We start from the raw sequence: 21,679 nt of genomic DNA, 5'->3' as shown, positions 1-21,679 counted from the left end.
TCTCTCCCCTTAAAGCAAAGAGGTCCCCTCTAAATTGCTATCGCACGCGCAATAATTATCCCCTCCTATTCTGCAGAGAAAACGACACTTATTCATTTGAAGATGGTCAAATAAATCAAATAAATAAATAATTTAAAAAAAAAAAAAAAGAGAATTTATTGCAAGAGGACGATGTGCACATCGATCAAGTTAAAGCAGTTATTACCATCACACATGCATGCAACACGCATGTATCCTCGCCAATAAAGTTGTTTGAAAGAGGAATTGTGGCGAGAAAGCCATGTGATCAGAGAATGAGGGAACCATCCTCCTCATCCTCAGCACATTGGGCCTCTGACCTCTCCGCTTGCACGCCAGTCATGTCTGCTGAAACGTGCTCGAGATGCAATGACTGTAACAACGTAAGGCGTAACCGACGGAGTGGCACCTCGTCATCACAATTTGACACGTCAAACACACCCGCACCAGTCGTCCCAACGAGAGTGGTAAAAAAATTCCGATTAACACAACTCCTTCGCACAGCAAATATAAGCGCCTCTGCATCCGTAGCCTTACGACGTGTTACCGCATTGTACAGCACCAAATTATCCCGTTGCGTTGCTGCATCCACGTTAGTCCCGTCATTTACATCGGAAGCCTTCCCATCTTCACCACGTTTTCCCCTTTTCGGCATTTTCCTTCGCGCCACAGCAGAGCATAGCTGAGGAAATGGTTTGCTCACATCTGTCGGCTTCTTAAAGAGTGCCTCAATCCAGCGAATATCCCGCATCTCATTGTCAGGCACAGACATAAAAAGAGTGGAGAGTAGCCGCTGCGACCACCACTCACGACCGTAATGAAGCAGTAACTCGTCGCCCTCCTTCAGGTCAATGATGGGCATGAGTGTCAAAAGGCGTGTATTATCATCTACATTCAGCCTCACATTGGCCTTGTGTGTTAATACCTGAAAAAGTCGTTGTTGTTGCACGTGCCTTTCCCTGTTCCGTGTAGCCAGAGAAATTTTGAATGCCTTCTGTGTTAAGCGGTGACGCAATGGACTCTACCTGCTCTGCGCTTATGCTGGTGTCTTCGTATAACTGCATACGCGTCGTGTGATGCTTCCAGTACGCAGGATTGCCGAGATCGTTCAGCGGAGGTGTTTCCCACAGAACCCCATCATTGATCTCAAACAGGTGCCTTTCAGGTATAACAATCCGCGACTCACTCAGCAGTGACGCTCGAGACACCGTCTCCCCGAAACTAACAGAAGAGGATGCTGTTGCAGAGGGACCAGCATACACCTCCTTCCCCTCCTCCTCATCCTCCTCATTCTCTTCATTCTCTCCCTCCATGTTGGTATCGTCATCGCCCTGTACAGCGGTAGAAGAATTCCTCTTGCCACCATCACATGAATCCATTAATGTTGTTCGGCTTTTTTTGGCAGTTGAGTCATGCGTCACCGTCACCGCCTCGTCTGTCTTCCTTCTTCGCACGGCGGCTTTCTGCTCATAGCGATGGTGGTGCCGCTCCCGCCACGCCCGCAGTCCCGCGGGGTCTGCAAGTGGGGCGTGGCTGCCAGGCACAATCAAGTACCACCCGCCCAATGTGGCCACGTTGAAGTACATGCCGCTACTAAACTGATGCCGCAGCGCTAAAAAGTGTCGAAGCGAAATCGTGTGGGGCGGCATGCGAAGAAGATTCACCAAATACGGCGGTGCAATGGCGTCAGGCGGCGGCGCAACTTCCACCGGTGTAAACTTCTTCAGTGGACGTGTAATGAAGACCCCCTTGGCGCCAGGCACGAGCCTACTCGGTGCCACTCGTGTCAACAATGACATGAACTTTCCCCTCTGTTTATTCCCTTTTTTTTTTTCTCTCTCTCTCTCCTTCCCCCACACCCTTTTGTTGTTGTTGTTGTCTCACGCACCGACGGACGGGAGGAAAAAAAAAAAAAAAAAAAGAAGGGAAATGAAAGCCCTTCCAGAATAAAAAATAGAAAGGAAGAAGAAACAACAACAACAATAAAAAGAAAGGGATGCCTCGTGCCAAGTTACATTTTGGTCCCCGTCTCAGTCCGGTGCTTCAATGTTTTGTTTGGCTCAAATTTTCCTCATCACTTTCTCTGGTCGCTTCATTCCGCTCCTCCGCTCTCAAACGTTTCGCTCAAATGTCCGTCCCGCCCCTCCGAGTTCGTCGCCGTCGGCAAGAAGGGCACACACACACACTCACTCTCTCACACTCCCACTCTCACACGCACCAAAAAAAAAAAAAAAAAAAAAAGAAAACATCTGTAGTACAAAAAAAAAAAAGCATTTATCAACGAACATCTATCATTTGCTGCCGCTCCAATAAATGAAAGAACAAAAGTAAAAAAAAAAAAAAAAACTAGCCGCAATGAAGCTACATCAACGCGTCTGTAAATCTACACGACGTGCCAGCTCTCTAGTTGAAGTGAAAAAAAAAAAGAAAAACAAGAAAAAAAAACTGAATATAAATATATTTATATCATCTAATTGGCACGCTATCTTGAGCTCCCTCATCATTATCATTATCATAATAATATTCCTCCTCTTTTGAATTCATCAACCGTTTCTTTTTTGACCCTTCCTTGTGGAAACAGTGCCAGAATTAGGAGTCGGTAGTTGTGAGCCGGGCGAAGAAAAGACAATTTGTTTTGCAAACAAATTGGCCAGCATTAACGGTGGTCGTGAGCCCCGCCGTGTCATTTTCCCACGAATTTGCCGTCGCTGATACAAAGGTGTCGGCGCATCATCCGCCTGTTGCATCGGTCGCTCCTCAGTAAACCCCACCTTTTTTGAGTCCTCCACTTTCACTGGGTTGATTTGCCCAGAAGCAAGTGTGCCTCTTTCACTCGCGCTGCGTGACGCCAAAAGTGCCGCACTCTTCAAGGACGTGGATCGATACCCGGAGCCATTGCTTACCCCACGCACTTGACCAAAGCGTAGCCCGTAAAGACGCTCAAATGTCTCCTGCCTTGCTCGACGCTGCAGGGGTTGACCAAGCCCACCCAACTTATACATGCCAGGTAACAATGGGCCTGTAATGTCTGGCGGTCGAGCCCTGTAACGAGTGTAACGATGCCGTCGATGGGCGCGTGCTCCGGCATCACGACTAACATTTCCACCATCCTCCTCCTCTTCCTCCTCCTCCTCTTCCTCTCCAAGGCTAGCATCATCAAATATGGCTCTTTGAACGTAATCAATACGTGCAAAACACTCGTAACGATTAATGGGAATGGCATTCTTTCGAAGTTCATCTATAAGCCTACGGGCCTTGGATCTTGCAACAATAGAGGCAGATATTTCGTCAAGTGGCCTTGGTTCCATGTATCGTGGCTGCTCATTCTTCCCATTTGCACCCCGCAGCGTCGAAGAAGAACGTGAGCCCACAGAATAAGAAACCAAAGGGGATTTCTTCTTAACACCTGCCCCATCCATGCCAGTGAAACAACCCTCAGCGCCACCACCACCCATGCCGATCATACATGCGCTCGAAGAAAAAAAAGGCAATAAACGGGCCTGTGGACGTTGCGGGTTATTCGAGGCTGGGGGTGGCAATGGTGGAGGAATCCCAAACTCCTTCCCATTTTGAGGCATTGGCTCATTAAAAGTTGAAAAAAGTCCACGAGAACCTCCTAATGCCCTCAATACGTTCTGAACCGTCGAGGGACTGCAAAGGTGATCTACCACCTCTTTGCCAAAAAGCCGCTGTAGTGGCACAGGTGCCAGTGAAGCAAGAACCATGCATACTGTCGGAGGAGAAGAATTCGCTGCCTTGTCATTCCATACTTTTCCACCTGTAAGGTCAAGAAACTCATCATTTAAAAGGTCCAGAAAACTTGACATTTTCATGCATAAATCATCTGTTTCATAACTTGTTGAATGCGAATTTTGCAAGCACCAATCAGCTATTTTAGATGCCGCATCCCATACGATGGGTTTTGGAGGTAATATGTTTCGTCGGAGATACGTGACGCGTCTAAAATCTTCAGGTAACAATTCTATTCCTCTATCTTTTCGGTCTAATGCACCACAATGAATAAACAACTTCAACAAGGCAATATCTGTCGCCTCACCTCCGGTAATCCACTTTTTCTCAAATACTTCACCAGGATGTTCCCTGGTTTCATTCAAAACGTAGTTGTTGATACTGACATTGTTTTTATTTCCATCTTTACGCTCAGGTAAAACCTCTCGATTCCTCTGTGATGAAACTGTATCCTTCCTCTGCATCACGTTGACGTTCTTCGGCTTTTCATCATTTCTTGGCTTTGACGCAAGAACCTCATTGGATTGCGCCGTGCCCTCGGTAGCATCTTCCTGTACCCGGAGTAGTTTCTCTACAAGAGCCACCCATTGCTCAGGTAAAATGGAAGACTCGGTGTGTGTATTTTCCTTAAAAAGCACCTGCAGTGCTGCATCATTCAGTGAGGAATTTATACCTATTTTTTTTAAAAGCCGTATGACATTATCCCGTCGGATACCATTTTCCTTGACAAACATATCGTGTAGTTTCCCTCGGTTTATTTTCTCCAGCTTCCATTGTCCCGACTGTTCCATCCTTGCAAAGGAATCATCATGAGCCCCTGCTTCCTCCACGTCATCTACTGGGCGACCTCCGGTATTCACGGAGACTGGCGGCACCGTAGAACCCGCGGAGGATACCGAAACACCTTGACACGTCCCAGCAGAGTTGGATTCCTGTGATACATTTGAGCCTTGTCTTCCTGCCACAAGATCGGCCAGTGTGGGCCTTCTAAAAAACGGTTTTGCGTCGCGACTCATTGAATATCCCCGATATAATTCTAGCACAATTGCCCAGTCGCTTCTTTAACGATATGGGCAGCCTTCTTTTTTTTTCCTTTTTTCTTAAGCAGCCCAAGCGCAGAAGTCTTAAAAGGGAGGGGGAGGGGGAGGGGAAACAATCCGTATCTGCCTCACCCACCACGCCTACAAGCAGGTCCAACAACAAACACAATAAAAAATAAATAAATAAATAAAAAAAATAAAATAAAAGAAGAATATTAACATGATCGTGTCCCACACCATGGAATAGGGAAGAGCGAATATACATATGTGTATTTATTTATATTTATATAAATGGGAAGGTACAGGACAAAATAAGGACACAATTACTTTACAGATTTTGGTCCCTTTCTTTCCCGTCCTTTTTTTTTTTCTTTTTTTTATATTTTATTATTATTATTATTATTTATTACTATTATTTTTCTTCCCGTTTCTTCGTTTATTAATTTAATAAATATATATTACACGCACTCTTTCTCCATCATCACGAAGAATTTATAAATGAGTGAAAGTTTTGTCGCCCATCCGCTTCTCTCACCTCGTCTTCCAACTCCGGGGCCTTTTCCACAAGCACAAAGGCCCTGCGCAGCACCACACCCGAACAATCCTTCGAGCAGTCGTTTGAACAGACAAAAACTGTCACTGAACCCCAATCAACGCCCTCATCCGAAGCGGATTTCCCACTCGCTATGTATTCCCCAACACGCAAATAATACACACATGTAGGCATGAGTTGTAATTCATGTATGAGAGCAGCTCCACAGCTGTCACATGGTGGAATTCGAACTCTATTCCCCACATTTCTGGGATGCATAAAAAGTGGCGAAGCAGTTGGTGCTGGTGCTCCGTTTTTCTTCTTCCCCAATGGGTCACGCACATAATAACGAAGAACTTGTCTCGGTTCCCTTGCCATTCGTCTTCGAAATTTCTCAAACTCATGATCGGAAGGTTTGTCCTTTAAATCAATCGTCCGTTCCAACTCCTTTATATCGGCCTCTGTGATGCCAGCGTTTCGGGCTTTTTCTTCCGAAGCCCGAATCATTTCAGCCTCTAACTCGGTTGGTACAACAATTTCTTTTTTTGGTTCGGCTACGATTTCCACAAAGCACGGAGGAAATGTATGGGGCGGCAGTTCAGACGATCGCAAGGGATCGCACCGCGACATGTCTTCGGGTTCCTCGTCCTCCGCCGCATTTTCATCCACCGCGTCCACTTGAAGGGTAAAGGCGCACCAACTGCATGATGGCTGCGTTACACATGCGGCAGAGTTGCAGCAAAAGATGTAAATCATCCGGTGGTGGTGTAAAGCAGGTGCCGACGGCAGGGGACTAAAGGCCTGCAGAAGAAGAAACATCGGGTAGCCACACACCCCGCAGGTGGTCCATCCTCGAATGGTGGCCTTTTCAGCATCCGAAAGTGCCGGAAAGTACGTCGGCGTGCCGCCAATTTTCGTCTCAGACGTCAGCGCATTGCGGTCCAACGACATGTAGCCGTCAAATACGCCCAACAACACTCCCGTCATTTGAAAAGTCGCACTGAGCCATGCAAACAACTAAAAATAATAAAAATGTCTGTTTTTCCCTCCTATTCGTCGTCGTATTTCCCCCTTTTCACCCCCCTTCCAAACATATAAAATAAATAAATAAATAAATAAATAACACAAAAAGACAGGCAGACAGACAGAAAAAAGAAGGGGGCAAAACAGAAATTTCTACATTTCAAAAAATAAAAAAAAAAAAGGAAAAAAAAAAAAAAGCCCTACTCGCACAAATACACACACAAATACGCATACATATCTCTATAAATATATAAATAAATAGATGGATGGATGGATGCGTACATATAATACCGGCCAGGAAAAAAAAAAAAAAGAAAAAAAGAAAAGAAGAAGGAAGAAAAGAGAAAAAAAAAAAAAAAAAGGATTTAACGGTTTCTTTATCCCTCGCCACACGTAAAAACACGCGACAAAAAAAAAAAAAAAGTGGGGGCAAAACAGTACACACACACACACATGTATATATATAAAAATTACCACACATATCTCATATAAATATAAATATATAAATATATGTGTGTATACATGTATATTCTTTCCTATTCGTCCTTTTAAAGGCATATGCATCCAATGTACATTTAGATATAAATAAAGATAAAAAGTGTTTTTTGTTTTGTTTCTTTACGCACAAATGTCTGGTCACGACATTCCATCAACAACATCAACAACAAAACAAAAAAAAAAACACAAAAAAAACACAAAAGAAAAGAAAAGAAACTTTCTTTTTTCCCCCTTTTCAAAGTGGCAAGTTTTATTGCACCGACGTTCAGTGCAGGACGTAAACACACAAAGCACGCACACAAAAAAAAAAGAAGGGAGAAAAAAAAGATATAACAAAAGAACATCAGTAAAAAAAAAAAAAAAACCAAAAACACACAAGAAGTACTTTTTTTCCCTCTTTCGCTTTCAACATGGGGAGGGGGAGGGGAAGTGACCGGACATCTTAAAACATATTTGTTGTTGTTGTTGTTGTTTTCTCCTTTTGTTTTCTTCCTCCTTTTGCAGCAATAAAAATTCTCTTAACGACTGGGAGAAATCGCTTGCAACTCTCACACCGACCCGAGTTCCTCCGACCACCGCTCAAATTGCTTAAGGGACTGCTGCGAGACGGACGGCTGAATTTTTTTCGCCGCCTCCTCAAAGTCCCGCATCGTCACTGCCGGTAACACCATTTTTCCCCCTTCCTTCATGGCCGCAATTTCGGCAGGTGTCCTGTCGGCAATAAGTTTACGCATTGGCATCATGGCCGCATCGCGAACCAACAAATTCAAGTCTGCACCGCTGAATCCTACCGTTTTTGACTTGGCTATGATGCCCAGATCGACGCTGGGGTCCAATGACATGGAGGATGTTTGTTTCTTCAAAAGTTCCATGCGACCCTCCGCGTCAGGAAGGGGGATGTAAATTCTTTTTTCCAAACGACGTCGCATGGCCTCATCCAAGTCCCATGGGCGATTTGTCGTTGCCAACACCATCACACGTCTATCACTTTCAGTCGATAATCCGTCAATTTGTTGAAGCATCTCACTTTTCACACGTCTACTGGCCTCATGTTCATTTCCGCCTCGAGAAGACATGAGGGCATCCACTTCATCAAAAAATATCGTTGAAGGTGCGTAATGACGAGCGAGCTGAAATAAAGTCCGTACCATTTTTTCACTTTCTCCAAAATATCGACTGATAAGAGTAGATGCACTGATGTTAAAAAATGTTGTTTTTGCACTTGTGGCTACGGCTCGAGCAAGCATTGTTTTCCCTGTTCCAGGCGGCCCAAATAAAAGTACACCCTTCCATGGCTGTACAACTCCGGTAAATAATTCCGGCACCAAAAGTGGCAGAATCACAGCCTCTTTTAATAATCGCTTTGCATCGGGAATTCCAGCAATGTCCTCCCACTGTACATTGGGCGAACGTTCAATGATTTCAGACTCAATACGGTCTGCAAATTCCGCATTAATCCCTGAAGGAAGACTGTCACCCCCGGGACGACCTTTTCCTTCCTTCGTTGTTGTGTTACGCGTTGCTGTGGGTCTTTTTGTAGTGGGCACACGATTCTCCGACCGGGACGCACGTGTGCCGGGTGAATGACGATCCTCTAAACTTGCCTGACCTTTTTTTGTCGCATCGCTCTTTTTCGGTGACACAGTTAAACTTGAGGGCCGTCCATACAATCGATTCACAGGGGGTTTATCCCCCTCCGTTACCGTCACATCCCGAATTATTATTTTTCCACCCGTTGAAAGGAGAATGGGAAGTGCCTCGCCCAAACGCACACCCTCTGCCACAATCATTGGGTACAAGAGCTCACCATTAATGGATAAACTCATGCATTGTGAGGTGATAACCAACGACAATGTCACACGGTCTCGAATTAAACGAAGCGTCTTCATTGGTTCCAAAACCACTAATCGTTCAAATGTGTCATTTTCCGTCATATGCCACCGTTCCACGGAAATAAAGGCGGCTCCAGATGCATCAAAATGAATTAAAATCAATGGAAACCCGTGCAGTTCCTCCCCAGCATTCGGTGTTACACCCATACCAAACATGGCATAATGTCCTGGCGACACCAAACTCTGTACTTGAGCAGTAAAACAAGACATACTTTGATCATTAGGCAGTGGAGCTACTGCCCGTAATAACAATAAATCACTGCAATAAATTTTTTGAGTCTGCTCCAAATGCGTTTCTGTACCTATAAATACCAACTGCGAACCCAACGTATTTTGTCGTTGAATACGACCTCCTGTGCACATTTGTGTCCATCCTGGAACGCGATCACTTACCCGTTGAAGATGTATGGGCGATCCTGCTGAATTTGAATTTTCTTCCGTTGAACCCACACATTCCGTTCGAGGTGGTGAAAATCGATAGTGCGACACAGCAACAGGGGCCGAAATTCCTGTTTGGGCAGATCGGGGAACTGCAGGCATAATACCCTCACGTAAGAGAGCATTACGTAAACCATTACGGGGCTGAATAGATTCTGTCTGGCGGTTAACTGGAGCACTGCGTGATTGACATTGCTGATTGTATTTTCTTTGACTCCTCAAGGAAGAATAAATGGCCTGCTGTAGGGCAATGTCATTCTCCATCCTTTCTTCACACCACCAACACTTTCCTTTTTCCCCCCTTTCGTTCAATTCTCCAAAGCCAAAATAAAATATAAATATATATTTATATATAAATATGTATTGTGTATTGTGTATTGTGTCGGAGTAAAAAAAAAAAAAAAAAAAAAAGAAGCAACACCACCTAAAAGCTAATATAAAAGAATACAACAGAAAAGAAAAAAAAAAAAAAAAAAAGAAACAAATAAAATAATAATAAAAAACAAATCCCCAAATCGCAAATACATATAAATATACATTTTTGTTCCATTACACATATACACACATATATTATATTTATATTTATATATGTTGTACTTACATATGTGCATATATATACATATATATACCTACATACATGTACCTACACATACAATACATACAATATATAAATATGGCTGCCATTATTTTGATTGCGGCAGGCGCTCTTACAACCCGCAGCCGCACAAACAGAGAACAACAACAAAAAAAAAAAAACGGGAGGGACAAAAAAAAAATTGCGTTTTTTGTTGGCATTTCCTTTTTTTTTGTTTTGTTTTGTTTTCCGGTGCCCCTTTTCCTCCTCTCCATTTGTCCTCTACTTTAAAATGTCTTCTTTTCTTTTCTTTCACTTTTTTCCTTCTTTTTTTTTTCTTTTTTTTTTGCTTCACACGAAACCCGAAGTGACGGAAACGGCGAAGACAACGCCGAGAAGCCACTCGAGCAAAGAGACGGGGAAAAGCAAAATGTTTAACGGAAACGGCACCGAAAACCCGTTAGAGGCCTGCCAAAGAAATCCAAAACACGCCAATAAAGTGATGAGACGTTTGCTTCGCTGACTTTTCATGTCAAGATCCTCCTCCACAAGATGTGCCTTCTTTCCAAGTGTGATGGCATTTCCAACAAGCATCGTTGCACCAAGCAAAGCACATTGCAGCGTCATAACATACCGCTTCAAAACCGTTGCAACGGTTACGGAAATAAAATTCAACAACATCATCGTCATGAGACTAGACAACTTCTTATGCTCCGGAGGCAACACATCATCAATGAAATCTTTTATTGTAAAATTACGTTCTATAATATCTGCAAGACCACATGCAAATACAAGTGTATTGGCAATATTGTTCTTAAGAGCTGCAAGGATTGCAAAAAATGCAAGAAGTAAAGTATTAAAGGCTTCCCTTAAACTGACTGGATCTACAGAACATAAAAACAAACTTAATTTACGTGAAAAAAGTTCCTTTCCGGAAATCTCTTGAACATCTGGAATACCATTGCCATCTTCATCTAACATGTCATCCTTTAGGCTTGCCTCTCGTGCCAAAAGGTAATTTTCATAAATAGTACCAATACTCTTTTTAATACTATCCCACGTAGTAAGATACACCACCTCCACTACAGCAATAAGCATAGCAAAACATCCGCCAAAGAAACAGACACAAAAACCAAGAAGAATCGGCCAAACATGCGCCAATTGATGTTTTTTCGCGGTTGAAAACCATTCTGCACCACTTTTATATATGCGCTCTCCAACTGGGTAAAACTTGTCCAGTGCATTTAACCCTTTCACCATCATGCATTCTGTGACTTGTATTGCTTTGGCATACTCCGGGTACTTCGACTCCATATTGGAAAGGAATTGCACCTGTGGTGATCTCTGCTTTGTTGCCTTCTTCATTTTTTTTTCCTTTCCTTGTTGTATATATATATATAAGATATAAGATATACCTCTGCACCCTTATGTTTGTAATATGTATGTATGTATGTATTACAATGTAAACTATGCGTAAAAATATCGAAGAGGATGTTTATTTATATGAAATCCCTGGCTGCACTGTCACACCTGTTAGCTCCACTTCACAGCGTTGCCTCACCTCCTCTTCCTCCTTCTTCTTCTTCTTACTTTTATTTGTTTGCCTGAGGCTCTTTTTCCCCTTTTTTTCTTGTCCTCTTCTTCGTCTCTCTCTCTCTCTCTCCCTCCTTCTCTGCCAAACATGGCAACAGCAACCAAAGAATATATATATATATATATATATATATATATAGGCAAAAAAAAATAAAAAATAAAATAAAGCCCACTTTGTCATGGTGACTGGAACTGGAGCCCTTTGGGATTGTACACCAAAACACTTGGCACATCGTCACATCCAGAAAGCGTTGACCTCGACACACGTTCATGCATGCGCCGCGCTGCATCCATAAAGTACTCTGTGTGATGTGTCGGCACCACAACTCCCACGGGTGCCACGCCCCACAGGTCCCTCCGTTCCAGAATGCGACGCATCACATGATACATCTGCACGTGAACAGGGATGAAGACATCCACACGAAAAAACTCCATCATCATCGTCACGCATTCCTCTCCCTTTGCAGCGGCGTTTGAAACACGAACAGACAACGGCAATGAAAGCGTGCCAAACAACGGCGCCGTTTCCGTTTCAAGGCCAATTTGGGGTGCAGCAGCAGCAGCAGCAGCAGCAGACGGCATCCGGCCTCGTTGCCGCACGGCATGTATGTGCGCCTGCCACGGCATTTTCCAACTGTCGTGCTGCAACAGCGGCTGCTCCGCTGAAAAGCCGCATGGACGAATCCATAATTTCGGTGAGGTGGCCAGAGCAGCTGATGACTGCTGCGGTAACCGGCTGTGCTCACCATGACGCGCCAGGATGCGGTCCACCTCCCTGAGCAGTGAAGAACGCACCTCCTGATGAAATTGCGGCAACGTCACGGAGCGGCTACTCCCGATGTCAAGAAGAACAGGGCAAAGTAGTTGGCGACCCGACAATGTCATTATGAAGCCAATTCGTGCATCCACACCTATGTACTTCCCTTGAATACCGTTTCTTTGTTTTTTTCTTTTTTTTTGTTGTTTTTCCTCCCTTTTTTTTTAACCCCCAATGAAAACACACGCAAATACCGATGGGCGTATATATATAGGCACATATAAACACAAATTTTTTTTTTTGTGTGTGTGTTACATAAACGAATAGAAAAGCAAAAAAAAAAAAAAAAATTGTACAAACAAAGAGACATTAAATGTATAATAATAATACATGAACAGTACTGGATCAATCGATCAATAATTATAGGATCCACTATCCCTCCTCCCCACCCCACCCATGCATACACGTGTAAATAAAATAAAATAAAATAAATTTTTTAAACTCGCACGAAAAAAAAAAAAAAAAAAGAAAGAGAAAAAGAAAAAGAGAGAAAGAGACGGCAATCGCCCTAATTTTTCAATCAACCAGCCGTTCCAACTCCTCAACTGGCAGTGGGGATGTGAAGGAGCCAACAAAAGGACGGATGACTTGAAGAAACTCCGCCACATCCACGCACATCTTGCAACCCACGTGGCCACCACCCATCCAAAATAGCGGTGGAGAAAGTTGCGCAATGCGGTCGCTGATGATTACAGGAATCTCTTCAGTGGTGCCAAGTGGGGCCACTGCACCATGACCGAAGCCCGTCAGCTGCAGCGCCTTCTGTGGGTCTGCCAGGCGAAAGTTGAACTTCTTCTTTCCCATTCCTTTGTTCATGTCCATTACAAATCGCATAATGAGCCGATCGTCAAATCTCTCTGTGTACGGGAACACAGCGATATAGTAGCGAGAGTTCTCGCGGTGGCTACAGTCTGTGTGGGTACAGTGCGTGTTCTCCAGCACGATGGACTTGCAAAGATGATAAATGGAAGGGGCCTCCAAAATATCACGTCGCCACTGCAGCGATTGCTGATAATAGTCCGACGGCACCCAGCGGAACCGCGCGCTAAAAAGTCCATGCTTCAAACACCACTTCCGTAGCGCGGCAACCTCCGGTGTGTCACGCGCACATGGCTGCAACTCCTGCAATTTTGAGGGATCGCGATATTGTGCCGCCACCGTTGGCGTTACGGTGGCAGCCGCTGCGGAGGGTGCATTCGGCGTGCCGTGAGACATGTGGCGTAGCTTCACAACGCTCCTCTCAATCTCCTGAAAGCGCGCGGCCAAGGATGCGAGACGTGCTTCAAGGCTCGTTGGCATGTCCCTTTCTTTTGATTGTTCTTCTTCCTTCATTCCTGTCAGAGTGACGGCGGGGAGCAGACAGTCGGCAGCCGCACTGGCGTTCACGTCGGTCCAAAAGAAAACTCACAGCGCCCGCCACATTCATCATGCATTCATTCGTTTCTCTCTCTCTCTCTCTCTTCTTTTTTTTTTTTTTCCTCTTTTTTCAACTAATGAAAACACCTAAAGGGGTGGGAATGGCATAGACAAATGACAAGCGCATGGGTGGAAAAATTACGGCGCAAGACGTTTCGGGTCTCGTGGAAAAAGCGAAATTTGCCGGATATCCTTCGCACCAAGCAGAAAGAGCACAATACGCTCCAGTCCAAGCCCAAAGCCACCATGAGGCCAGGCACCATACCGAAAGGCATCCACGTATTCCTTCAGGCTCGCTGCGTCTACTTGAAGTCGCTCCATGTTCTGCAACAAAAGCGTTATGTCGTGAATGCGCTGCGAGCCGCTGCAGATCTCCTCGCCGCGAAGGTACATGTCAAAGCTGCATGTCGACTCTGTCTTATGTGGGTGCGGCAACGTGTAAAAGGGTCGCGCTGTGAGGGGGAACTGGTCGATAATGTAAACATCCACCCCATACCGCTCCCGCACCAGCTCCCCGATGCGTCGTTCCTGCGGAAGAGTGAAGTCTGTCGGAGGCTGATCCACCACATGGTGATCGAGAAGCAGCCGCACCGCGTCGTCAAAGGTGAGACGCAACACTTTTGGCTGCCGCGGGTTCCGTCTCTGGGCGTCAATGCTGCCAACGCCAACGCGGCCGTGGTAGCAATCGGTTGTCAAGTGAGCCTCCGTCGCGTCCGTTGTTAAACATCCAAAAGCGCCGAGAGTCTCCTCTGACAGCTCGCACACAATTGATGCCTCTTCCTTTTCCTGGTTCCGACCCAATGCGGAGGGACTCCCTTCCGCGGCATCCATGTCTGCCAGTGACTCCCGCGCCTGTCGTACCAGCGCCGCGTGATCCTCCTGAAGATGGTCAATCATGGCACAAACTGTCGACTCCAGCACATCAAGTACCTCCGTGTACGAATGCTCAATGACAAATTCGGCATCCAGGCCGACAAACTCCGTCAGGTGGCGGTGCGTGAGACTCTTCTCCGCCCTAAATACAGGCCCAATCTCAAACACACGCATTGCATCACCCATCAAAACCATTTGCTTATACAGCTGCGGCGACTGAGCCAGGTAACCCCGCTGACCAAAGTAATCAATCGTAAACACCGCACTCCCGCCCTCCGACGCAGCAGCCAACATTTTTGGTGTGTGTATCTCAACAAATTCACGGGCAAGCAGTTGTTTACGGAAGCACTGGCAGACGGCAGACACGAGGCGGAGCACCGATGCTGTCAGTGGTGTGCGCATGTCCATGACACGATGGTTCAGGCGCGTGTCCAGCTTCGTGTTGCAATCTTTTATGGGAAAAGGGAGCGGCGTGGCCGCCCTGCTAACCACATCGACACGCTCCGCGTGGAGTTCATAATTCTTGCAGCTGACGGAAGTCACAGGCCGCTCCGCTGGCACAAGAGTGCCGGTCGCGTCAATGATGGACTCTGGCGTGAGCTCCTTCACCCGCCGCACGATGTCCGCGGCAGATGCCACCACCTGAATAGAGTGACAGGGTGGCTGGCGAAGATGAATAAACGCAATCTTTCCGCGAATGCGTGTCGTCTCCACACGTCCGCGGATCCTCGTCGCCGGCTTCGCCGCGTCCGCCTCCAAAGAAGTAATTGACGACAGGGATGTCCCTTGCAGAATTGTTGCGCGGCCAACAGCCGTCGCTGTAAAAGAGCCAGAGCAGTAGCGCTGCAGCACCCACCGCTGGCGCCGCATGAATCCCTCAAACAAAAGCAAAAGTTCAAAATAAAGAAACGGGCGAGAAATAAAGAAACAAAAGACGGCTGCAGCGCCCTGCTCAAATCACCCCCCACAAAAAAACAAGCGGCGATGTAAATACATATAACTCCTCCCCCATTGAAAAAGACGACCAGACCGTCTGCTCCTCTATCGGTTCGCAGACAAAAAACAATAACCAAGAAAAAGGGTCCCACCCCCACCTTACCCCATCCTCACCACGCACACAAACCCTTCAATCCCCTTCCCCAAGGGCAACAAAAAAAAAAAAAAAGAAATAAAAAAAGAAAAGGAAAAAACAATAATAATAATAACGGGGAAAAAACACAGTTAATTTATTGGTTCAGATAAAAATTCCGCATGGTTTCGGTGATGTCCGACTCATCGCTCACCGCAGTAATGCTGGAAAGATCGGTGGCACTAGCAAGCCGCGCACTCACCTCGGTTGGTTGGGAAGCGTTGTCATGAGCATCACCACTCTCTCCCGGCTCACCACGGTTGCGCCCATCAGACAACACTTCCACACGCTCGTCACGGCCAACCTCTTCTGCTTCTGGAGCGGCGGCGTCATGGTCAGTGTTGCCGACTTGCTGTGCTCCCCTAACCCCTTCCATCAGAGGCAGCAGCTCCTTGGCGAGGTCAAGTGCTGGCTTAAAAAAGCCAACACGTTCCGCGAGACGCAGCCCATAGTGATCAACCAGTGAGGGGCCGGGAATTAGTCGGTGCTCGAAGCGGGGAGTACACGCCGGGCGACCAGAAGTTTTTGTTGCATCCCCCAGCGCACCACCCTCCTCGTCGCTCTCGGTGCCCACTGCAAGATGGTAGTTCTTCACCGCACCCGCGGAACGGCTTTCAAGACGCGTCAAAGGCCCAAAGTGCGTCACAAAGACACTGCGGCATCGTGTCTCTACAAGAAACTCCACCGTCGCCCACGCAATCGCGGCTCCCTCACGCGCAGATGTGCGTCTTCCAAGTTCATCCACCAGTACCACACTCTCTTGCGTGGCGTGCAGACATAAGTACGAGAGTTCCCGCATCTCCTTCCCGAAGGAAGAGGTGGTCGTATCTTCAAGATCGTCACAAAGCATGTGGGCAATAATTCTGTCACAAGGACGCACCGCAGCAGCCTTGGCTGGAACAAGACACCCAATTTGTGCGAGGGCAAAGAGCTGACCAACTTGTCGCAGAATGGTCGTTTTCCCAGCAGCATTGGGCCCTGTGACAAGAAGGACTCTGGCATCGTCGCCCCATTGGATGCTGTTTGCTGTCGCCAGGCCGCCAATGTGACGGGCCTCCAAGAAGTAAGTGCCCCCGCCGCTCACCAAAGGCCTCTCTGGTTTCAACAATTTCGGTCGGACACAACCGTTGCGCCGAGAGTACACGGCGAAGGCCGCCAGCATGTCCAACAAGGCAACGGCGTCACACACCGCCTGCAGCTTCCCCAGGCGCTGCCGAAGATATTCAATCAGGAATCGTACGTGACCGTCTTGGGTGTAAAAAATCTCTGCCACCGCGTCTTCCGCATTACGGCAAAGGACCAGCAACTCATTGGTCGTGCACGCTACCCGCCTGCCGCGCACCTGGTGTTTTGTGAGTTGGTGCTCACCGTTGCACCCACTCTGTTCCCCAGGTGTCAGGGCCGCAGCGTCGTGGGAATAAGTTGGCCAAAAACGCTCCTGACGCGTAGAAAAGTATTCGTCACGCAGAGGAGAGGCGCTGCCGGTGGCCACGGCGTGTGCCCTGCCAACACCATAGCCACCACCACCACCACCGCTCTTTTCCATGGTATTCGTTTGTTTCTCCTCTTCCCCCACCATCGTCATGCGGCTGCTGTGATAAAGTGAGTCGTGACTTCCGCCAGAGTATTTCTGCAGAAAGACAGCATCAGGTGCATTACGCTCATGTCGAGCGTCGTACGAAAAACGGTAGCCACGCACACCATCATAGACGACATGCAGGGACCAAACACTGTACCTTTGCTTTAGCTCCTCTGCGAGAGCAAAAATTGCCTCAATGGCTTGGCTGTATTGCTGACGGGCTATATCCAGAGTACCGCTGATGTTGGGCTTGACGGCAAAGCAGTGCTGTACCTGAGAGATGGCACTGCTGGGTCGACATGCTCGCCGCGTCACTCCATCACCGACTTGTGGCCCCACGCCGCTGGTGGCGCGCAATACGCCTTCGTCCAGGTGTAGCGCAATCTCGGCGCAGATTTCCTCCATGCTACACTCTGTCAGAGTCTCAAGGATTTTGCAGAGGAGCGTATTCGTGCCGCGATGGGTCCTCAGAGCAACTGCCGGTGCTTCTGCGGTCACGCCATGATAATGTGCTGGAGAAACGCCTTGAGGGCTTTGGCATGACTCATCCAGTCTCCGCCTCTTGGGACACGGTTGTTCATCACGAAAAGAACAATACGCATCGCCTTCATTTACATCATACTTGCCGCTGTCGCTACTGAGGCAGCAGTCATGGCTACGAGGGCCGCCGTGCTCGCAATCCTTCAGTGCGCCTTCGTCCTCGCGCAAGCAATTACTTAACGTGGTCGTAAGTTGTGTGGCGGAGCCCAGAAGCTGCCACAACGTCACAACGGCCTCAATTCGCTGCTGCATGGTCTTCAATGTCTGTACCTTTGGCTCATGAGAAAAATTAGAGACGGTGCGTTCAATGTCGTTATTTCCAAGCAATTGCAGTGAGCGCCGCAGCGCCTTGAGTGTCTCTTCTTCTTGCCGCAGCCATTCGACGCAGTCATAGCGAAGCTCAATGCTTGTGGGGTCGCGCAGAGGCTGCAGAATGGTGGAGCGCAGCAGCCGTCCACCCACAATTGTCATTGTGTGATTCAACACATCCACAAGCGACAGCATCGGTGCGCTCTGTCGCTGCTCTCGTGGTCCACGGAAGAGTGTCTTGCGGGCGGAACGTTTCTTGGGGCCGCATCCCACGGCATCGTCTTGTCGCTGACCACCCGACTGGGCTCGAGGTGGCGGGCCAGAGGAGATGAGGTGCAGGCCTCGCGCAGCAATTGGTGAAACCTCCACGTAATTTTCAAGCGCCAAGTACTGCACACGCACAGTGTGCGGAAGAAGCGTGCAGTTGTAATTCATCTCCAAAAACTCAACCAAGGCGTTGGCAGCGGCCACGCAAAGATATCGGTCGGTGTTGCCAACCTCCAGGCAGGCCTCGTCTGTTGACATGAGCTCAAAAAGACGATGCGCGCCGCGGGCCTCGTCAAATGTGCTGCGCTGCACGCCCGTGAAGGTGATGTGACGAAAGTGACGCAACAATGTCTGCACAAAATTCCCGTCCAGCGCAGTCTCCGGCACAAGCACCTCAACTGGATTGCGGGAAAACACAAATGAAAGCGTCTTGGCGAAGGCCACGCTGTCACCGTACTGTGTGATGATGACCGCCAGGGAAGAAAACAGGCACAGAGCCACGCCCACCTCATTGGCACGGTTGTGAATAAGCGCCACGATGCAGTCCCCGGTCCCTTGGCTTGCGCCAGAGCGTTTCGCCGCTGACGATGTCGTTGCCCCTGTCCTCATACGTAGAAGGGCGGTGGTATCGGTGGCGATTACACCAGCGCGTTGCAAGGGCGCTGCGGGAGTAACAGGCTGAGAAATACGGTCGAACGGCGGACACGCGGCGAAAACGGGCCGTCCCCCCAACTCCGTTGTGACACCTGCCCACGGTGATGATATGTGATGCGGGTCCTCGCCCACCGCAAAGGCAAATGACGCCTCGTTCTGCAGACCATTAGGGGAATGAGGGTTATGGGACGCACCTGCAGCGGAAATAAAAGGGGCGGAGTTACGGACACCGGGTCTATGCGGGCGCAGATTCATGAGAGAGAGCGGCGCCCCACCCCGCCCCGGTGTCAAAGTGTGAGCAGGTGGTTCGCTCGTTACGTGACACGAGAGAACGCCGTATGGGTTTCCCCCCTCCCCAGACTCCTTATTGCCTCTGTAGATGTATATGTATACAGATAGATAGATATGTACGCGGATGTGTCTTTCTACGTATGCCCGCAGGGGTCTCTGTCTAATTGGGGGTGATGGAGAGAAAACGCGTGCAAGAGAAAAAAACAACCAACGGAGGGAGAAAAACACCATCACAGAAATGCACGTGTTCATTCATTCCGTGTGTGCGGTGTGAAGCCGCATGTTCATTTGTTTTCCCGTGGTCCATGGGACCCGCAGTACGACTCCACAGGCATAAACGCGCACGCACATGGGCAGAAACTCACCTATCCATCTCCTGCTCCAAATATATTCCTTTTAGGTGGAATCCAAAGGAAACTACCATCAGTCGCCCTCTCATTTTTCCTTGCTCCACCTTTTTCCTGCCAAGGCCCCCGCCCCATTGTCGGGTTTTTGTTTGTTTGTTTGTTTGTTGTTGTTGTTTTGCTTTCTTTTATTCCTTCTTATTCTTTTTCTTTTGCAGTAGCAATAGATATGCATCACGGGCCTCAATCAAAGGAAGTAACTGCGTGATTCCTCCCGCCACCGTGAAAAGACAGTAGACGGCAAAAACCGCCGTTCTTGCCCTGCATGAAAAACAAATTCGAAAGGCAATGCCCAGCTCCATACAATGCACAAGCCACGCAAAGCACCATATGAGGCGAACCCCCTTCATCCCACCAAATAGTTGACTCAAACGGAAGAGGTTGCGAAGCACGACGTCCTCGAAGAAAAGCTGCATGTCGAAAGGGTACTCCTCGTTCCGCAAGGCATGGGCCTTCCTCGCCTTCAAGGTGGCGACGTATGGCGACATGACAAGGTCGGTGCCATCCTCATTGACGGTGGTGAACCATGCCAGGTAGTTAAGAAAAAAAAATAATAAAAACATTGGTGCAAAACTCATCCGTGGCATGCGGTACTTTAGCCTGACAACATCGCCATCTTCCTCTCCTCTCCCTTTTCTTCTCCCTTCTGAGTTCATCCCCTTGTGCTCCTACTCCTGGCCCACGGATGCAACCAAACTAATGGAATAACGCCCTCATTGTGCATTTACCATTCAAAGAAAAAATGGGGAAAATAGAAAAGATGACAGCCAGCAAGGCGTAAACATTTCATCCACCGCTGTCGCCACGACAACACACACACACACACACAGAGAGAGAGACAGACAAATACGCAAAAAGAAAAAAAAATTAAGCCTCGCCCACCGGCCTTCGTTCACACAACAAATTTTTTTCATCCGTGTGGTGACATCACTTTCCAGCACCGGGAACAAAACACAACGGCATTCATCCAATGCGTGCATTCAGTCGTCACGGCTCAAATTTGCATCAGCGTCCTCGCAGCAAACGCCGTATGCCACGTGTCACGCCGGCCACCGCCTCTGCCGGATCGCCGTAACTGTCTACCGTGACGAATGCAGCAAACGCAAGAGCAAAAACAGTGAGGCGAATAAATGTGGCGTATCGGTCTTTGCGTCGCTCTTCCTCACTCTTCGAGCCATTGTACACCGTACGCAGACGGCCACCAACTGTCCATAGAATGCCCATGGCTTTGGTGCATGTGTGCCACCTCTCTCTCCACATTCCTTTCCTTCACGTGATGTTCCTGTGTTCCTGCAGTGCGATGTGTCCCAACGGTAGAGACACAATAAAGAAACCACAAAAAGGAAAAAAAAAAGGGGGGAAACAATACACACAGAGAGACAATACCCCCCTTCCTTCATGCCTTCCTTCCCTCTCTCCCCGTCTGAAACTCAGGAAAAAACAAGGCAGATGTGTAGACGGGTAGCACCACAATTGGAAACGATCCAATCAAGCAGACGATCACCAACTCCACACAACACGCAGTCGCACGCAAACACACACACACACACACACTCTCTCTCTCTTCACTCAATTCATCAAATGATGGCCCCGCCATGAGCTGTACTCTCCTTCTTCTTTCATTATTTCCTTGCATGTCTCAACGAAAATCACGCGGCGGACGGTGCCACAACATCCCGCAGAGAGACCCCATGATGAGTAGCACAGATATACCGGCAAGGATCCACACGTTCACCCACATACGTGATTTCTTAAATCCTAAAAACGCCGCATATTGTGGGCCGGTATAACACATCGTTTCATTTGACTCCCCACAGCCAAAGTCACGCCCGAGAAATTGTGAAAGAATAGATGACTCATACGCCAGACGTATAAGAGAAACGTTTGAGATAAATTGGAAGGTCTTCGGTAATGTCGTGAGGTTCAAAATAATCCCCGCGAGAAGCAGATTCAACGTGTACACGGCAAAAAGAGCAAACATGGCAAAACGGCGTGTCCATATCACTGTGCAAAAGAAAAAAACAACAAAAGACTACAGAAAG

At 47.7% G+C, this 21,679-nt stretch overlaps 10 protein-coding genes and 2 pseudogenes across 10 annotated transcripts, besides 43 other annotated features; all 12 read right to left on the bottom strand.

Annotated features, from left to right (window-relative positions):
• Nucleotides 1-534: part of a sequence feature (heterozygous, Esmeraldo-like haplotype) that runs on past the window's edge.
• Nucleotides 109-149: a sequence feature (AT_rich).
• Nucleotides 285-1,817, bottom strand: Tc00.1047053509967.100 (annotated as a pseudogene).
• Nucleotides 535-1,035: a sequence feature (areas merged during assembly that could not be assigned to a particular haplotype. This can correspond to areas where the two haplotypes were merged or to regions with more than two copies in the genome that were merged during assembly.).
• Nucleotides 1,036-15,333: a sequence feature (heterozygous, Esmeraldo-like haplotype).
• Nucleotides 1,280-1,329: a sequence feature (GA-rich).
• Nucleotides 1,921-2,011: a sequence feature (T-rich).
• Nucleotides 2,238-2,264: a microsatellite.
• Nucleotides 2,434-2,463: a microsatellite.
• On the bottom strand, nt 2,562-4,784 carry Tc00.1047053509967.90 (hypothetical protein, conserved; the record flags this gene model as incomplete). The annotated part of the gene is made up of 1 exon (XM_810197.1): nt 2,562-4,784. One exon carries the CDS (start codon nt 4,782-4,784, stop codon nt 2,562-2,564), a length of 2,223 nt encoding a protein of 740 aa, XP_815290.1.
• Nucleotides 3,127-3,158: a microsatellite.
• Nucleotides 4,899-4,918: a microsatellite.
• Nucleotides 4,976-5,004: a microsatellite.
• Nucleotides 5,079-5,101: a sequence feature (AT_rich).
• Nucleotides 5,193-5,225: a microsatellite.
• Nucleotides 5,226-5,241: a microsatellite.
• Nucleotides 5,244-5,269: a sequence feature (AT_rich).
• Tc00.1047053509967.80 (hypothetical protein, conserved) lies at nt 5,290-6,327 on the bottom strand (the record flags this gene model as incomplete). The annotated part of the gene is made up of 1 exon (XM_810196.1): nt 5,290-6,327. One exon carries the CDS (start codon nt 6,325-6,327, stop codon nt 5,290-5,292), a length of 1,038 nt encoding a protein of 345 aa, XP_815289.1.
• Nucleotides 6,438-6,463: a microsatellite.
• Nucleotides 6,526-6,560: a microsatellite.
• Nucleotides 6,572-6,650: a microsatellite.
• Nucleotides 6,663-6,724: a microsatellite.
• Nucleotides 6,850-6,893: a microsatellite.
• Nucleotides 7,030-7,077: a sequence feature (T-rich).
• Nucleotides 7,162-7,232: a sequence feature (T-rich).
• Nucleotides 7,315-7,334: a microsatellite.
• Nucleotides 7,410-9,455, bottom strand: Tc00.1047053509967.70 (katanin, putative; the record flags this gene model as incomplete). The annotated part of the gene is made up of 1 exon (XM_810195.1): nt 7,410-9,455. One exon carries the CDS (start codon nt 9,453-9,455, stop codon nt 7,410-7,412), a length of 2,046 nt encoding a protein of 681 aa, XP_815288.1.
• Nucleotides 9,516-9,551: a sequence feature (AT_rich).
• Nucleotides 9,581-9,698: a sequence feature (T-rich).
• Nucleotides 9,742-9,866: a microsatellite.
• Nucleotides 9,991-10,014: a microsatellite.
• Nucleotides 10,063-10,113: a sequence feature (A-rich).
• On the bottom strand, nt 10,117-11,130 carry Tc00.1047053509967.60 (hypothetical protein, conserved; the record flags this gene model as incomplete). The annotated part of the gene is made up of 1 exon (XM_810194.1): nt 10,117-11,130. One exon carries the CDS (start codon nt 11,128-11,130, stop codon nt 10,117-10,119), a length of 1,014 nt encoding a protein of 337 aa, XP_815287.1.
• Nucleotides 11,327-11,409: a sequence feature (GA-rich).
• Nucleotides 11,411-11,439: a microsatellite.
• Nucleotides 11,467-11,497: a microsatellite.
• Nucleotides 11,501-11,525: a sequence feature (AT_rich).
• Nucleotides 11,536-12,243, bottom strand: Tc00.1047053509967.50 (hypothetical protein, conserved; the record flags this gene model as incomplete). The annotated part of the gene is made up of 1 exon (XM_810193.1): nt 11,536-12,243. One exon carries the CDS (start codon nt 12,241-12,243, stop codon nt 11,536-11,538), a length of 708 nt encoding a protein of 235 aa, XP_815286.1.
• Nucleotides 11,909-11,933: a microsatellite.
• Nucleotides 12,293-12,341: a sequence feature (A-rich).
• Nucleotides 12,586-12,607: a microsatellite.
• Nucleotides 12,625-12,668: a sequence feature (T-rich).
• On the bottom strand, nt 12,692-13,507 carry Tc00.1047053509967.40 (hypothetical protein, conserved; the record flags this gene model as incomplete). Its single annotated transcript, XM_810192.1, has 1 exon — nt 12,692-13,507. The coding sequence occupies one exon, from the start codon at nt 13,505-13,507 to the stop codon at nt 12,692-12,694; it is 816 nt and encodes a 271-aa protein (XP_815285.1).
• Nucleotides 13,616-13,661: a repeat region.
• On the bottom strand, nt 13,730-15,334 carry Tc00.1047053509967.30 (aspartyl-tRNA synthetase, putative; the record flags this gene model as incomplete). The annotated part of the gene is made up of 1 exon (XM_810191.1): nt 13,730-15,334. One exon carries the CDS (start codon nt 15,332-15,334, stop codon nt 13,730-13,732), a length of 1,605 nt encoding a protein of 534 aa, XP_815284.1.
• Nucleotides 15,334-15,610: a sequence feature (haploid, Esmeraldo-like haplotype).
• Nucleotides 15,611-18,337: a sequence feature (areas not merged during assembly with more than two copies in the genome that could not be assigned to a particular haplotype).
• Nucleotides 15,615-15,654: a microsatellite.
• Nucleotides 15,691-19,485, bottom strand: Tc00.1047053509967.20 (mismatch repair protein MSH4, putative; the record flags this gene model as incomplete). The annotated part of the gene is made up of 1 exon (XM_810190.1): nt 15,691-19,485. One exon carries the CDS (start codon nt 19,483-19,485, stop codon nt 15,691-15,693), a length of 3,795 nt encoding a protein of 1,264 aa, XP_815283.1.
• Nucleotides 18,338-21,679: a sequence feature (heterozygous, Esmeraldo-like haplotype).
• Nucleotides 19,725-19,746: a microsatellite.
• Nucleotides 19,766-20,293, bottom strand: Tc00.1047053509967.10 (hypothetical protein, conserved; the record flags this gene model as incomplete). Its single annotated transcript, XM_810189.1, has 1 exon — nt 19,766-20,293. The coding sequence occupies one exon, from the start codon at nt 20,291-20,293 to the stop codon at nt 19,766-19,768; it is 528 nt and encodes a 175-aa protein (XP_815282.1).
• On the bottom strand, nt 20,643-20,897 carry Tc00.1047053509967.7 (hypothetical protein, conserved; the record flags this gene model as incomplete). Its single annotated transcript, XM_810204.1, has 1 exon — nt 20,643-20,897. The coding sequence occupies one exon, from the start codon at nt 20,895-20,897 to the stop codon at nt 20,643-20,645; it is 255 nt and encodes an 84-aa protein (XP_815297.1).
• Nucleotides 21,148-21,191: a microsatellite.
• Tc00.1047053509967.3 lies at nt 21,277-21,679 on the bottom strand (annotated as a pseudogene; the record flags this gene model as incomplete).

This window comes from Trypanosoma cruzi, genomic scaffold, assembly GCF_000209065.1.
Source record: "Trypanosoma cruzi strain CL Brener 1047053516557 genomic scaffold, whole genome shotgun sequence".
Lineage (NCBI taxonomy): Eukaryota > Euglenozoa > Kinetoplastea > Trypanosomatida > Trypanosomatidae > Trypanosoma > Trypanosoma cruzi.
Note: the sequence above shows the minus strand (reverse complement) of the source record. Positions and strands in the feature narration are given on the sequence as shown.